This window comes from Furipterus horrens, unplaced genomic scaffold (genome assembly GCF_987537825.1).
Source record: "Furipterus horrens unplaced genomic scaffold, mFurHor1.1.pri manual_scaffold_6, whole genome shotgun sequence".
NCBI classification, from domain to species: Eukaryota; Metazoa; Chordata; class Mammalia; order Chiroptera; family Furipteridae; genus Furipterus; species Furipterus horrens.
Genome location: NW_028327176.1, coordinates 151,445,630 through 151,463,456, shown reverse-complemented (window position 1 = coordinate 151,463,456; position 17,827 = coordinate 151,445,630). Strand labels below are relative to the sequence as shown.

The 17,827-nt window shown below is 34.3% G+C and overlaps 1 protein-coding gene across 2 annotated transcripts in view; it reads left to right on the top strand.

The window, feature by feature from the left end:
• Positions 1-17,827, top strand: part of REV3L (REV3 like, DNA directed polymerase zeta catalytic subunit) — a 151,306-nt gene that overhangs the window by 65,252 nt on the left and 68,227 nt on the right. For both annotated transcript variants that reach the window (XM_090279762.1, XM_090279761.1), the window contains 2 exons: positions 11,840-11,959; positions 14,960-15,197. In XM_090279762.1, the coding sequence (XP_090135888.1) occupies positions 11,840-11,959; positions 14,960-15,197 (358 nt within the window). The remainder of the gene's footprint in view (positions 1-11,839; positions 11,960-14,959; positions 15,198-17,827) is intronic.

Genomic DNA, 17,827 nt, shown 5'->3' with positions numbered 1-17,827 from the left:
ATAGTAGTATTTGGTTGGGTTTACTAAGTTTTTCTCCCCACTCCTGTCCAAGAAATAAACACCATTGATACAGCAAAAACCTCTCTCCCATTCCTTTACTTTTTTTTCATCTCTGGAGGTAAGAACTGTTCTGCAGTTGGTGCAAACTGTTACCATATATGATTTTATATATCCTTATACACAGCATGGTACGAAAGTAGGTTCACAGTTGTGAGTACAAGAAACAGTATATTCTTTTATTACTATATTTATTAATTATTTTATTATTTTCCATATGAATAACTGTAAACCTACTTTTGGCCCACCCTGTATGTATGCCCATAACATTATACTATTGTTTTAGATTTAAATTTTTACATAAATAGTACCCTACTGGTCATAGACAAAACAACTTGCTTTTTTTATTCAACATTTTTAAGAACTTAATTGGTGTTTAATTTACATAACAAAAATGCACTGATTTTAAAGTTATAATTTAGTGGTTTATACTGAATTTACAGTTCTGCAAACATCTTCATAATATGGTTTTAGAACATTTTCTTCCCCTCAGAAAATTCCGTGTCCATTTGCAGACACAGCTGTTCCCACCTCCAGCCCTGATTAACCACTAATCTACTTTCTTATCTCTAAGATTTGCCTTTTCTAGACATACGTAAATGAATGGACATAAGTAAATGAGATACAATACCCGATCTTTTGTGTCTTGCTTCTTTCACTTGACGTTACATTTTCAGGTTCACTATATTGTAGCTATAAATATTTTTATTGCTGAATAGTATTGCCTTGTATGGGTATACCGCATTAATTCATTCACCAAATGATAGATATTTGAGTTTTTTCACTTTTTGGCTCTTAAGAATTATGCTGCTAGGAACATTTGTATGTCAGTCTTTGTGTGGTACATGTTTTCATTTTTCTTGAGTAGATACCAAAGAGTGGAATTGCTGGGTCATTTGGTAAATTTGTGTTTAATTTTTTTTAGTGAATTGCCAAAACTGTTTTCCAAAATGACTGCACTGTTTTACATTCCCACGAGCAATATGTGAGGGTTCCAGTGACCCCACATCTTCACTAACACTTGTTGTTATCTGTCTTTTTTACACAGTCATCCTAGTGGATGTGAAATTGCATCTCATTATGGTTTTAATTATCATTTCCCTTATTACTAATGATGTTGAGTATTTTAATAACTTTGAAATCTACCTTTGTTCATACACACCTTTTTCATTTTTGCTGCTGGTTAGTGCTTCTTTGTAAGACTAAACAAGTTTGTTTCTCTCTATTAGATGGTTTTCACTTTAGCACTGTTAATAACATCTTGTCATCTCGTGGCTATATGCAAGAGTTTCTCCACAAAATATATGAAAAAGTGGAATTTGCCAAGTCATAAGGTGTATGTATTGTACTATTGTGTTCTTATAGGACTTCTGTAATGCAATTACTTTATATATGATTGGGAAATAAGAGAATAATGAAAGTTTCACTTAGAAGTCACATTGTTTCATATGTACTTTTTCTAGGAAAGGGGAGCCAGAGTAGCCGGAATAGAATTATAGCCTTCAGCATAAAAGGAAGAGCTTTCTTCACTGCTCATTGGAAGCAGGGCCTTTTGACTGTATTAAGCAACAACAGAAAATGAGCATCTACACCCAGATCTTCCCCCCATCCTTAAGAGTTGAATCCCAGCCCTGTGCCATCTAACTAATGGCAGGTTTCTCCATCTCCTGAGCTCACCTTACTGGCCGTCTTCTGGCTCAGAGCTCTTCATTTGCTTTGTTTTAGCATCTGCCAGCTGCATTCGATAACCAATATGTACCCAGCATTTCCATACTATTATTTTCTATGCACTTTTAATATCTACTATGACAGCCTCCAGCCACACTGAGCTGCCTTTCTATATGATCTGAATTATCTCCCCTACCAATTATTGATTTTGTTAGTGCTCTGGTCACAAAGTTGCATAAACTTTGCCTTAACCTTTTTTTTCCTATAAGCCCTGTTATTTGTATTGCTCAATTTTTCAGATTTTGAGATGTTAATATTATAAGTATCACAATAGTAGTAATGCCAGTATTACAAAATTGCTCTATAAAATAATTGTACCTAAGATTATATTTTCACGATGTATTAGAACTTATATTTCCCTGCATCCTCAACAATGTTGGAAAGTGTCATATAAAATTTTTTGCCATTTTGATTCTTTGAAATGGTATCACCTTAGTTTGATTTGTATTTCCTGATTACTAATAAGTTTGAGCACTTGGGTTTCTTTATCTGAAAATTGCTTATTGCTTTTCTTCGCTCAATTTTTATTGGGTTATACTAGTCTTTTTCTTACTCATTTGTAGGAGTTCCTCATATTTTCTAGATATTAAGCCTCTGTCAATTATATATAGTGTAGAGATATTTTTTCCCCATTAGACTTGTACTTTAGAAGTCTTCAAAAAAAATTTTAGCTTTCTTTTCCATTTCTTTTTTCTTTTTAGATGTTTTGCATATCTTCAATTTTAATGTCAAATTTAACTTTAAAAAAAATTTTTTTTTTTTTATGGTTTGGTTGTTGTACCTGATTTATGAGTCCTTCCCTACCTAGATTTAATGAAAGTTTTTATCCATAAGGCTTATGGGAGCTTAAAATTTGTTTTTTCACATTTAGGTCTTAAATTTTTTTTTCTATTCAATTCTCCCACTTCAGTCATGTTTCCCTTATGTCAGTGATGTTCAACCAGTGTGACAAATGAACTTTTAAAACATGCAATACCTGACTAGTTAGTCAGGGGCAGTGACCTCTTATCCCTTAGATTGTCAAATAATAAAATGACAACAGCCATGTGGTATGAATGAATCATAATTATACTGCCTTGGCTGGTGTAGCCCAGTGGTTTGAGTGCTGGCCTGCAAACCAAAGGGTCATCAGTTCGATTCCCAGTCACAGCACATCCCTGAGTTGCAGGCCAGGTCCCCAGTTGAGGGCGTGTGATGTTTCTCTCCCTTTCTCCCTCCCTTCCCCTCTCTCTAAAAATAAATAAAATCTTTAAAAAGAAATTATACCAATTTTTTTGTCATATTGGAAAAAAATGTATTTTTTAGTGTGACACAGAATTTTAGTAATTAGTTTATATGCACCATTAAATGAAAAAGGTTGAAAATCACTGCCCTTTGTTAATGATATTATACTGTTGTAATTACAGTTGCTTCAGTATTGATATACATCAAAGCCAGATCTTTACTTATTTATCTTCAAAATTGTCTTGTCTACTCTTGATCTTTAAAAAAAGCTCCCCCATGGTAATTTTAGGATCACATTATTTCATTTCTGGGAAGAACCCTGTTGAGATTTTTATTAAGAATTCATTGATTTTTATAGACCAATTTAGGAATATTTTTAAAAATCTTACTTTTTTTTACAGTTCACTTTCAATATTATTTTATATTACTTTCATGTATAGAGCATAATGGTTAGACAACCATATAATTTACAAAGTGATTCTCCCAATATTTTAAGTACCCACCTTGCACCACACATATTGACTATATTCCCCGTGCTATACTTTATCCCTGTGACTATTTTGTAACTACCAATCTGTTCTTAATCACTTCACTTTTTTACCCAGCCCTCCAGTGCCCCATCCTCTCTGGCAACAACCATCAGTCTGTTCTCATTACCTATGACTCCATTTCAATTTTGTTTCTCCCTTTATTGTGTTCCTTAGATTCCACATGTAAGTGAAATAATATGGTATTTGTCTTCTGTGACTGAGTTATTTTACTTAGCATAATACCCTCTGTATCCATTCATGCTGTCACAAATTGTAAGATTTCATTCTTTTTTATGGCCAAGTAACATTTTTAATCCACTTGCCTATTTTTTAAAGTATGTTTTATTGATTATGTTGTTACAGTAGTTTTCAGTTTTTTTCCCCTTTGCTCCCCTCTGTCCAGTACCCCTCTTCCCTCCAGCAATCCCCCCCCCCTTAGTTCATGTCCATGGGTCATGCATATAAGTTCTTTGGTTTCACCCTTTCCTATATTATTCTAAACATCCCCCTGTCTATTTTGTACCAATTGATTATGCTTCTTGGTCCATGTGCCATTTCCTCATTTCTCCCTCTCCCCTCTCCCAACTGATAACCCTCCAAATAATCCCCATACCTATGATTCTCTTCCTATTCTGGTTTGCTTAGTTGGATTTTGTTTTTATTTTTTAGATTCCGTTGTTGATAGTTGTGAGTCTGTTGTCATTTTAGTGTTCATAGTTTTGATCTTCTTTTTCTTAAGTAAGTCCCTTTGACATTTCATATAATAATGGCTTGGTGATGATGAACTCTTCTAGTTCTATCTTGTCTGGGAAGCACTTCATCTGCCCTTCCATTCTAAATGATAGCTTTGCTGGATAGAGTAATCTTGGTTGTAGGTTGCTTTTCATCACATTGAATACTTCTTACCAGTCCCTTCCTGCCTGCAGAGTGTCTTCTGAGAAATCAGCTGATAGTTCTATATGCACCCCCCTGTAGGCAACTCTCCGCCTCTCTCTTGCTGCCCCCAGGACTCTCTCTCTTTATTTTTCACCTTTGGCATCTCAGTCATGATGCATCCTGGTGTGGTTCTCTCTGGGTCCAGCTCGCCTGGAACCCTCCGTGCTTCCCGGACCCGTATGTCCATTTCCTTCGCAAAATTTGGGAAGTTTTCCTCATTTTTTTCAATTCTTGCTTCCTCATTCTGCACTGGTTGACTGTTTTTTTCTTCCTTATGTTCCAAATCATTGATTTGAACCCCGGTATCCTTCCTTTCACCATTGGTTTTCTGTGGATTTTCCTTCGTTTCACTTAGCATAGACTTCACTTCTTCTCTTATGCATTTGCCATACTCAAGCATATCTGGCAAGCCCGTGAGCATCTTTATCACCAGTGTTTTGAATTCTTCGTCTGTTAGGTTGTCTATCTCCTCATCTGTTAGGTTGGCTATCTCCTCGTCGCTTAGTTCTCCCACTGGAACCTTGATCCATTTCCCCTTTTGGTCATACTTCTCTGTCTCCTCATTCTGACAGGCTCCTGTGTTTGTTTGCCTCTGCATCCCAGGTAGAGCTGTCTCTCTTGTTATGTTGTAAGGTGTGGAGCCTTAGGGATTCGCCCGTACAGGGCAACCTGTTTCACCACATTGTGGCGCTGTATGTGGGGGAGGGGTCCGAGAGGGAACAATCCGCCTTCCCAGCACTTGTCCCTTTTTCAGGCACCTCTTTCACTTCCACACTGGACTGGTGCCCCTCTAGCTGCTGCCCTGACCTTCGTTCCCAGAGTGGGTGGGTCTGCGGATATTCTAGGACTGTGGGGGTCCTTTAAACAAGCAGACTGCTGAGAGACCAGCAGTTTCTGCCTCCACCCTAACCCCCACTGGTCTGCACGGTCAGAAGCAATGAGGCTTGATTTTCCCTAGTGCTGGGACCGCGAGCTGCAACGTCCAGTGAGGAGCTGGGAATGCTCTCCAGGTGTTCTCCTGACTTTTTAAAATGTGTGACTGTACTTTCCGCCACCGCGCTGCTGCTGCAGCCACCATACCTTGTCCTCTCTGCCCCATCTCCTCCCCTCCTACCTGTCTGGATGAGTATTTCTTCTTTATATCTTTGTTTGCTAGACTCCCATGTAGTTTGATTTTCTGGAACTTCTGGTTGTTTTTAGTTTTGAGATAGTTGTATTTCTTCTTAGTTGTGGAGGGAGACACAGCGTGTCTGTCTTCACCTCCATTCTGGCCGGAAGTTCTCCACTTGTTTATTGATGGGCACTTGGACTAATTCCATATTTTGGCTATTGTGAATAATGCTGCAATGAACATAGGGGTATGTATATTCTTCTGAATTAGTGTTTTGGGTTTCTTTGAATATATACTCAGAAGTAGAATTGCTGGGTCATAAGACAGTTTCCTTCTAAATTTTTTCACAGACCTCCATATCGTTTTTTTAAAAAAATATGCTTTATTGATTGTACTGTTACAGTTGTCCCAATTTCTTTTCCTTTTGTTCCTCTCCACCCAGTGACCCACCTCCCTCCAGTTGTTCCCCCCCCTTAGTCCATGCCCATTGGTTTGCATATATTTCTTCTCAACATCTTCTTGTCTACTCCACTCCCTCCTACTATGCTTCTTAATTCCTGTACCATCTCCTTCCCTTCCCCCCCTTCTCCCTCCCTGCTGACCTCCCCCCATAATGTTTCCCATACCTATAATTCTTTTCCCACTCTCGTTGCCTACTTAGTTTGCCTTTGTTTCAGTTCCCTAGTTTCTGCTGTTGGTTGTTGTGATACAGTTTTCATTTTAATGTTCATAGTTTTGATCCTCTTTCTCCTAAACAAGTCCCTTTAACATTTCATGTAACAGTGGTTTGGATCTGATGAACTCCTTCAGTTTTACTTTGTCCTGGAAGCACTTTCTCTGCCCTTCTATTCTGAATGACAGCTTCTCTGGATAGAGTAATTGTGGTTGTAGGTTTTTGCTTTTCATACTTTGAATATTTCTTGCCAGTCCCTTCTTTCCTGCAGCGTTTCTTTTGAGAAATCAGCTGATAATCTTATTGGGACCCCTTTGTATGTGATTCTCTTCTTCTCCCTTGCTGCTTTTAAGATTCTCTCTTTATCCTTAATTTTTGACATTTTGATTATAATGTATCTTGATGTGGTTCTCCCTGGGTCCAGTTTTTTTGGAACTCTCTGTGCTTCCTGGACATGTAAGTCTATTTCCTTCCCCAAGTTAAGGAAGTTCTGCTTCATTATTTTTTCACATAATTTTTCAATTTCTAGTTCTTCTTCACCTTCTGGCAACCCTATGATTTGGATGTTGGCCCGCTTATAGCTGTACCATAGGTTTGTGAACCTCTCCTCATTTTCCTCACTTTTTGTTTCCTCTTTCTGCTCTGGTTGATTGATTGTTCTTTCCCTATGTTCCGATTTGTTGATTTTATCCCTGGTTTTCTTTCCCTCACCACTAGTTTCGTATGTGTTTTTGTTCATTTCAGTAGGACTAGCATTCATTCCTTCCCTATCTTGTTTAAGATCTGCTGTTAGGTCTGTAAGCATTTTTATAACAAAACTCTGAACTGTGCCTCAGAAAGATTTCCTATCTGCTGCTTCGTTATATTAGATATTTGCTGTCTGGTCAGCTGCGTGATTGGGATCTGTATCATGATCTGTGCCATCCTGACAGTTTTGTGTTTACCTTTGCTTCCTGGGCAGGGCTATCACACCTCCTACGATATAGGGGGCAGAGCCCCATGCACTCGCCACAACCAAGCAACCCTTCTCACCACGCTTTGGCGTTTTCTGTGGGGGTGGGGTCCAAGATGACTTCCTGCCGTTCACTCTCCACTGAGAGACTGGGAGTCTTCTCCTCCGTCACCACCTCCTCCGGGCCTCACAGTCTAAGGCAATGGGGGTCTGCTGTCTGCCTTCCCTAGCATTGGAATCGCGAGCTGACAGGTCTGGTCTGCAGCCGGGGGTGCTCCCCAGGCGCTTCTCACCCCCACTTAAATACAGACGTCTGTGCTTACTGCCATCCTGCCGCTGTTGCCACTGCTGCCGTTGCCAGCACAGGTTGACCTCTCTGCCCCAGCTTTGCCCCTCCTACCTGTCCGGACGAGCATCACTTCTTTATAACTTCATACATTGGACTTCCACTTATTTCTGGAACTTCTGGTTATTTTTGGTTTTGCAGTAGTTGTATTTCTTCTTAGTTGTAGAGGGAGACAAAGTATGTCAGTCTAGGCCTCCACCTTGGCCAGAAGTCTCTTGTGTGTCTCCATACCAGTTTTCATAGTGACTGCACTTAATTGCAGTTTTATAGTGTATGAAAGTTTTCTTTTCTCCACATTCTCACCAACACTTGTTGTTTGTTGATCTATTTATGATAGTCATTCTGACAGATGTGAGATGATATCTCATTGCGGTTTTAATTTATGTTTCTCTGATTAGTGATATTGAGCATCTTTTCATATGTCAATTGGCCATCTATATATCCTTTTTGGAGAAGTATTTATTGAGGTCCACTGCTCATTTTTTAAATGGATTGTTTGTGGGGTTTTGTTTGTGTGTTTGGTGTTAAGTTGTATGAGTTCTTTATAAATTTTGGATATTAACACCTTATTGGATGTATTATTGGCACATATGTTCTCCAATTCAGTAGGTTGTCATTTTATTTTGTTGATTTTTTTTTCTTTGCTTTGTAAAAACTACTTAGTTGGATGTAATCCCTTTTGTTTCCCTTGCCTGAGGAGATATATCAGAAAAAAATTTTGCTAAGAAAAATGTCACAGAGTTTACTGCCTATTTTTTCTTCTAGTGGTTTTATGGTTGTCAGTCTTACGTTTAGGTATTTAATCCATTTTGAGTGTATCCTGGTACGTGATGTAAGAAGGTGATCTAATTTCTTTTTTTTCCCATGTATCTGTCCAATTTCCCAACACCATTTATTGAATCGACTATCTTTACCCCATTGTGTGTACTTGCCTCCTTTGCTGTCTATTAATTGATTATACAGGCTCTCTTCTGTTCCATTGATCTATATCTCTGTTTTTATGCTGTTTTGATAACTATAACCTTTTAGTTTAGTTTGGTAATAGGTAGTATGATACCTCCAACTTTATTCTTCCTTCTCAAGATTGTTGTGGCTATTTGAGGTCTTTTGAGGTACCATGTAAATTTTTGGACTATTCTAGTTCAATGAAAAATGCCATTGGTATTTTTATAGGGATCGCATTGAATCTATAGATTGCTTTGAGTATAGTAAGGACGTTTTAATGATGTTAAGTCTTCCTGTCCAGGAGCATGATATCTGCTTTCATTTATTTGTGTCTTCTTCATTTTCTTAGTTCAGTGTCTTACAATTTTCCAAGTATATGTCTTTTACCTCCTTGGTTAAATTTATGCCTATGTATTTTATTTTTTTGATGCTATTGTAAATGGGATTGTTTTCTTAGTTTCCCTTTCTGGTAGTTAATTATTGGTGTATAAGAATGCAACCAATTTCTGAATATTTTTTTATATCCTTACTTTCCTGAATTTATCATTTATACTAGTTTCTTTGTGGAATCTTTAGGGTCCTGTATATATAGTATCATATCATCTGCAAATAATAACAGTTTGACTTTTCTGATATGGGTGCCTTTTATTTCTTCTCCTTGCCTTATTGCTGTAGCTAGAACTTCTAATACTCTTAAATAAGAGTGGTGAAAGTGGATGTCCTATTTTGTTTCTGATCTTAAGGAAAACACTTTTAGTTTTCCTTCTTTGGGTATGATTTTAGCTGTCTGTGGTTTGTCATATTTGGCCTCTATTCCCACTTTTGCTGATAGTTTTTATCACAAATGCATACTAGATTTTGTCAAATGCTTTTTCTAGCATCTATTGATGTTTATGTGGTGTATTACATTAATTGATTTGTGAATAGTGTACCAGCCTTGCATCCCAGGAATAAGTCTCATTTGATCATGGTGTATGATCTTTTTAATGTGTTGCTGATTTTGATTTGCTAATATTTTGTTAAGGATTTTTGTATATATGTTCAATAGTGATATTGGCCTACAATATTTTCCTTTGTAGTGGGTACATCTGGTTTTGGAATCAGGATAATGGTCTTGTTAAATGAGCTTGGGAGTCTTCTTTCCTTTTGAGTTTTTTGGAATAGTTTGAGGATAGGTGTTAATTCTTCTTTGAAGGTTTGGTATACTTCACCTGTGAAGCTGTCCTGTCCAGGACTTTTTGTTTGTTGCGAGTATTTTGATTACTGCTTCTATTTCATTGCTTGATTTAGGAACATTTTTAATCTTTCTATATGTCAAATCATTTCTTCTTTGGACATCCTATACTTCTCACTTTATTTGATCTTTTATGTTTTTCAATAAAGCTTTGAAATTTTTTTGTAAAATTATATCTTCTGTTAGATATATTCTAGATGTCTTATAATTATTTCAATTGTAAGTTTTATCTTTCAAAAATTGCATCTTCTAAATGCTACTATTTAGGAGCTTCACTGACCTTTGTATGTTAGTCTTCTATCCAGCAACTTTTATTAGTGCTAATAGTTTGTCTTTTCCATTGAATTTTCTGTATATAGAGTCATCATCTGCAAATAACAATCTTATTACTTCTTTTTTCATCCTCATACTTTTAAAAACACTTTTTAATGCACTGCTTAAGAACTCTAGAATAATATTAGGAGGACATGGTAATAATCTTTTTTCCTGGTTTTAACTGGAATGCTTCTATGCCTCATCATTAAGTATAAAATATACTATGAGATATCAGTAGGTAAACCTTAATCAACATTATCTCCTCAATTTCTTGTTGGCTAAAACACTTGTTTTTTATGAAACATGAATGAATATTAAATTTTATCAAATGTTCTGAATTTATAGAAATAACCATTTTTTTCTTTTACTCTGTTAATGTGGCATTTAAAATAATTTTTATTTTTAGTGTTAAACCATTCTTGCGCTCCTGAAATAAGCCCTTTTTGTTAGAATGTGTTGTTCTTTTAAGCTTAATATATATAATTTGCTAATATTTTATTTAGAATTTTAACTTTTTAAGATCTACTAAGTAGTTGCCCCATTAAATGAGTTATGGAATATTCCCTCTTTTCCAACTCTGTTTTCAAGAATTTTTGTTAGGTTGATATGATCTGTTTTTTTTTTTTTTTTTTTTTTGATATTTGATCTCATCTCTAAAACAATCCAGACCTTATATATATTTTTTGTGGGTAGATTTTGTGTTGGGGGGGTGGTAGATAAAGGGAATGGATTTTAAACTACTAATTCAGTTTTTGTAATTGCTATAAGTCTCTTCAAACTATTTTTATTTGAGTCGTTTTATATCCTATTTTTCCTATAAATTTATCCTTTTAATCTGATTTTTCCATGTGTTTGGTAGAGTCATTTATAGTATTTAACATCCCTTTGATGTTTGACACTTTCCCTTTTATATCTAACAACATTTATACCTTCTATTTTATTTTTATTATTCTTGCCAGTCTTGTCTATATCCTTAGTTTCAGAGAACCAGCTTTTGTTTTTTATGACCCTCTCAATTGTCTTATTTTGGCATGAGCTGTTTTTCACAGTTTTCTGTTTGTTCTTTTGATGACACACTATTAGCCTAGCTATGTCCTAGAATACGTTAAAAATATTTCTTCCTGAAGCTTTTAACTTTTTTTAAAAGACTGTTGAAAGCACTTAGTTAGCTCTCTCATAACTGCCTGACATTTTTCTGCTATATAATCATTTTTACTCCTACTACTATGTGCTTTTATTTTCTCTCTCTCCCTTTAACTAGATTATAAGATTAATTTTAACTTTATAAAATTATTTAATCCCTCTTTACATTGTTAGACTTTCTATAAAAATCATATGTTGAAAGAGGTTTTTAGATCTTAAAGTGAAAACTTCCTTGAAAATATCAAATTAATATAAAGTGACTTGTAATTTTTAAGCCAGAGAGAATAAAGAAGTTTATTATTCAAATAAGATAGTTTGTCTTTTCCCTTTGAATATTTTAATGTACTCTGATTTTTATCAGAGTAATATAACTATATATACAAACTAGGTCAGATTGAAAAGGCTAAAGAGATTTTAAGTATTTAATAATTCACAGATTCAAGGGTTTTTTAATTATTCCATGTGACTGGTTAGATATTCTTGTGGCTTTTATTAAGTTTTATTATGTTTTTGTTTAACATATGTTACTAACAGTTCAAATTTTTAAATGGGTTTCTGTTGTAATGCTTCCTAATTTACATAAGATCTAAACAGTAATAAATTTAGGCCATTTTTTTAATGTTTATATATTTTTGTCATCTTAAGGTCACACTAGACACAAAGTAGAGGAAGCTCTTATTAATGAAGAAGCAATTTTGAACCTCATGGAAAATAGCCAGACTTTTCAGCCTTTGACCCAAAGACTGAGTGAGTCACCTGTTTTCTGTAAGTAACAATCTACCATAAATTTTCAGGATTCTAAATCAACAAAAGTGCATATGTGAAGGTTTTTTATTTTTATTTTATTTTTATTGTTTACATTATTACAGATGTCCCCATTCCCTTCCCCTTTCCCCATCTCACCCCAGGGTTATATTTTTTTTTAATTTGAAGAGGTTAATGTTGCACGTTCAATAAATCCTTACTCAGTATAAAAACGAAATTTTTTATTGAATGAAGTATTTTCATTTTTGTTTTCTACACAGCTTTTTCTAAACAATTGTGAAAGAAAATAATAACCTTATTTTTTTTTTTAACTTTACTTTTGTTAGAGGAAAACCATAGTACTTCAGGGGAAAAATGGCTTATTTTGAATTAAAATTCTACAAAGTTAAGTATATAATTAAAGTATCATAATTCTTTCTTGGTGAGTAGCAGAAATTTCCCTATATAATTTCTTTTAAGTGATTAATTTTTGACTAGTGTAGAACATAATTATAGTTATTTCTGGGTATCTTTGCATCTCTTTAAATGCCATTTGCTAGATTTCATTTCAATAATTTTAGTCTAAATGACTGACATCTTATTCAGAAATTTATTTTAAAATTTTATTGCAAAAAGTGAGATGTCATTGAACTTCATGCCTCTTGTTTTGCTTGTTGTAGTGATTTTATGTTTATTTCCTTGCTTTCATTTTTTCATTTTTATTGTATCAAATAAGATACAGCGTCAAATGTGATCATAACTCTCTACAGTGTCCTTTCTCTGTTATCTACATTTTCATTTGAATGGAACATGAATTGACTAACTAGGTACAATACCAAAATTATGATACATAAGTCATATTTCAAGAACATTTTAATCAGGAGTAGGGAACTGTTTGTTAAATGAATGGCTTATGCAGAAAGAAATCAAAAGACTACATTAAAAATTAATTTGATGTTTATACTCTAAAATGTTTTATTTTTCCATTTGAATATATATATTTAGGTATGTGTATTCCTAAATTACATTCTCGTTATAAAAAGTTAACAGTTAAAAGACAGAAACATGGATAAGGTTAAGGAATTGAAAGAGAGGGAGAGAGAGTTATAACTTATTTTATCACGTTATACAAATATAATGTATCATTAGCAGATATAATTTCATCTTGCCTACATTTGCAAAAAATGCATTCTCAGTGTTAGTCAAAGATCTGAGAGTCAAATATCCATAATTTATTTGCTAATATTAATTTTTTTTCAAGTATGAGACAGGAAAAATAAAGCACTGCAATTCTAGGTTTAAAAATGGATTTTTTCCAAATGGCTCTTAGGAGCAAATATCTTCATTTTTACCTTATATCTGATAGCATGATAAGAACCAGTTTCTTTAATGTCTACAAAGAAAACCTGAAAATGGGGAATGCGTTATCTCATTTTATAGAGTAAAAGATTGTGTACTAGGTTAGAGCAAACCTTTATCTTCATGATCTTTTTTTTTTAAGATTTTCTTTATTTTTAGAGTGAGGGGAAGGGAAAGAGGAAAGAAAGTGAGAGAAACATCAGTATGAGAGATAAACATCAGTATATGAGAGAAACATCAATTGGTTTGCCTCATCCCCAACCAGGAACCTGGCCCGCAACCCAGGCATGTATCCTGACTGGGAATTGAACTGGCAACCTTTTGGTTTGTGGGACAACCTCCAACCCACTGAGCTACACCAGCCAGGGCTGATTTTTTTCTTAATAATAGCATTTATTGCTATATATAATTCACTTACCATAAAATTCACTTTCTAACCTGTACAGGTCAGTGATTTTTAGCATATTCATGGGGTTATGCAACCACTACCACTATCGAATTTCAGGACATTTTTCATCACCCCCAAAAGAAATCCCATATCCATTAGTAGTCACTCCCGATTCCTCCCTTCTCTCAGACCCTGGCAACCACTAATCTGTTTTATCTTGATTAATCTATTTGGGTAAGTCATATAAATGGAATCATACAGCCTTTTGTTTCTGGTTTCTTTCATTTAGTATGATGGTTTCAAGGTTTATCCATGTTGTAGAATGTATCAGTACTTCATTCCTTTTTATCAATGAATAATATTTTATCATATGGATATGCCATATTTCATTTATTCATTATTCAGTTATGGATATTGGGTGGTTCTTTTTTGCCTATTATGAACAATAATGCTGTGATTATTCATGTATAGGTTTTTGTGTGGACATATGTTTTCATTTGGGTATATAACTAGGAGTGAAATTGCTGGGTTATATGGTAGCTCTTATGTTTAACATTTTGAGCAACTGTCAAAATTTTTTCCAAAGTAGCTGTATTATTCTACATTCTGACCAGCAATGTATGAAGGTTCTAATTTGTTCACATCTTTGTCAACACTTGTTATTATCTGTCTTTGATTTTAGCTACCCTAGTGCATATTAAGTGGTATCTCATTGTGGACCTCAAGGTGTTTAAGAAATCTTATCAATCACTTTTAAAGCTTTCTTGTGTTTTTCAACTCCAGGTTTTATTTGAGTATCCTATGAGCTAAATAAAGCTTAAGTAAGGGATAAGGTGTTTACATGTATTGTTTTTAAGGCACTTCCTTAGCATTAATTTACATATTTATTTTATATTTCATATTTATTTTGAAAACTTGTGACCGTTTTGGTTTAGTGCTCCTTAAGCTTAATTAAGCAGTAAGAGCTTGGGCAGCTTGTTAAAATGCAAATTCCTGGGTTCTGCCTCAGAAATTCTGTTTAATATACATCTGAAACTAGTACAATATAATACTGAATGTAAATTGTAATCGAAAGAACATTTTAAAATATTTAAAAATAAATTCTGATTTAGTAATTATGGGATGGGGTCTGGAAATCTTTCTAATAAGGACACAGTCATTCTAATGCAGATGGTCCAAGGATCTTTTGTTTTGTTGTTTTTTAATTGATCTAGATTGTTGAAATATTTAGAAAACTTAAGTTATTTGTTGGTGATGCTTCACTTCTTTTATAGTGGACAGTAGTCCTGATGAGGCTCTGGTACATCTTCTTGCTGGTTTGGAAAATGATGGATATCAAGGGAAAAGAAATGGTATGCCATCACCATGTCTTTCCTTTGGAAACACTAAAAACCACCAAAATAGTGATGATGAAGAGAATGAACCACAGATTGAAAAAGAAGAAATGGAGCTTAGCTTGGTTATGTCTCAGCGATGGGACAGCAATATTGAGGAACATTGTGCCAAAAAGAGGTAACTTTTTCATTATTTCCATTACGTCACTATATCATACAGCGGTGGTAGCTATCGTCATCAGTTCTAGTACTTGTTATCTTATAATGGAAGTTTGTACCTTTGACCACTTTCCTCCAATTTTCCCTTCCCTATAAACCTAACTTTTAGAAATCATCTAAATATACAGTATTAATATGTGTGAGTAGTAAGTGGGGCCTCCTTATCCCAGAATTTGAATAAGAGAATGCCTCCTGAGAGGTAAACTGTTAATGGATTAGAACAACTTGACAAGGAATGGCTTCTAGGTCTGATTAGACTGAAGGGATTAAATATTTAAAATAAATAAGTCTCAGAGGCAGACAGTGATATTGTTTATTTCTTAAGGTAAATAAATAAAATGGCACTGTGGTTATCTAAATCAGTCTCTTGTGAACTTCATTGGTTTGAGTCTTTGCCTGAACTGTATGCTCTGTGAGTAGAAAAAATTAAGCCTCTCAGCGTGAAACACTGGTTATATCTCTCCTGTAAACTTCTGTAGGGAAACTAAAACATCCAAAGTCTATGATTAAAATTTTCATTCCTCAAAACCGTTATTGAAAGATGAAAGAGGTTAATCCATTTATTATTTGACATATATACATATACGTGTGTGTGTGTGTGTGTATTCTCTAGTTTCTCAACATTACCTAACTAATACAAAACATAAAATAAAAATTTCTGGTGCCTTCTGTTGTTATCTTGGCGTAAATTAGAACCCTCCCTTTCATATTTTCAAAGTATACTCAGTTCCCTTTGCTGTCACAGTGATAAATCCCTCAAAGACAGCTCCTTGACCTTTGAGGACCTAATTTTACCTAGTCCAGACAGATTCAGTATTTTGATTTCTTGACCAATTTTACCCTCAAAAGTGTCATAAAATGCCTCATGCTGATATTACCTAATCATTGTAATCTAATCATTGTAATTCTACAAATTTTGTCAATTTTTTTAACATATAAATCTTTTCATGAAATATCCTGTTGGAAAATGCCTCAATCACATTCACCATTTTTGGAGCATAAGCCCTCCTAAATGATAATAGTGCGATAAAATGCTTTTGTTCTTGTTTTTCTGTTCCTTATTTCTGAAACACATCACTTTACCCACAAAGTTCTGCAAGTTTGTGACTTTCGTGTTTGATTTGCCCTCCTTTACACCCATGTCTGTTTTTCGTTAAGCCCTATCAGTCCATTCTGTCATGGCCTCTGTTCTCTCCTTCCATCCCCCTCCTTTCCAAGGTGATATCCTAGTTTAGGCCTTTATTACTATTTATCTGGAATATTGTGATTCAAACTTTTTAACTGGTCTCCTTGCTTCCAGCTCTATTCTCCAATAATGGAGTGATAATTGTGATAATTAAATAAACATTTTGTGGGCATTTAGAATGGTAAGCAGAGAATATCAGGACCTTTCATGAGTTTACTGTCTTTAACATATGGAATGTAATAATTGTATTGAGTCTTAATTTCAGACAGACATTTAACAAAGTCTTATATTACATCCTTGTGGATAAAGAGAAAACATGGCAGTAGTGACCAATTAGGTGGGTTAACAGAGAATTTACGTGATTTTGCCTTCACTCAAAAACCACTTAAATGCTTGGTGTCTGCAGAATATCATGCTACATTGGATTAAGATTGTCAGAAATACTGGAGATCAGTAATGCATTACGTGACAGAATAAAGATTCAAAAATATCTTGAAACTAAATACGTGATGTACTTACTAAAATGTAGAATCATATGTTTAGCCAATCACTTAGCTTCACAAATATAGACTAGATTAAACTTTAATTCATTCTGGGCTTAACAATTTCTGTGGGAAAGCCATGGATTTTACTTTACTAAGGGCACAGTAAGTGCCCAAAATGATGAATTTAATTATTGGCTACCTGCTGTATCTATTATTGTAACAGATTTGGGATGTTATTAATAGATGATTATAGTATTTATTTGGTTTATTTTAAGTCTTGCTGTAATAAATTGGATTACTTTTTTCATATTTTAGCAGTTTTTTGACTATTTGACATTTCTTTTTGGTTTTGTGACATTTTACCTTTTCTAATTTCCATTTGTTTTTCTTTCTTGATTGTTCTCTCACTGTCCCTTTGAATTTACCTTCAGCGTATTAGCATTTTTTTCCTACAGTTTCTTAGATTATACCTTGTTTAGTTTATACTTTTATACCTGTATTAAGTAGATATATATACATTAAATATACAGTATAGAATTCTTATAAGGTCATTACTTGTTACCAGTAGTGTCAGCCTTTATAAAATAATAGTCACAGTTTATCCTATGATTAATTAATGCTTATGTGTTCTTTGACAGGACCAATTCTGTGAAAACCTTACACAGGTTAGCCTTGGGGAAAACAAACCTAAATGTTTAATAAATATATATGAGAGAGAGATGGAATAATGGAAGTATAGTGTCTAGAAAAGGATCATTTAATTCTACATGTATACTGGATTTTATATTCTTCCTTGAGTATGTACCATACATTAAGAATACTGAAAAAGTAAAGAGAAGGAAAAGGAAGATAACTAGAAGGATCTGTGAATACTTTCACTTTTAAAGAACAATAGAAAAAAATAGATGTTTGGTCTAA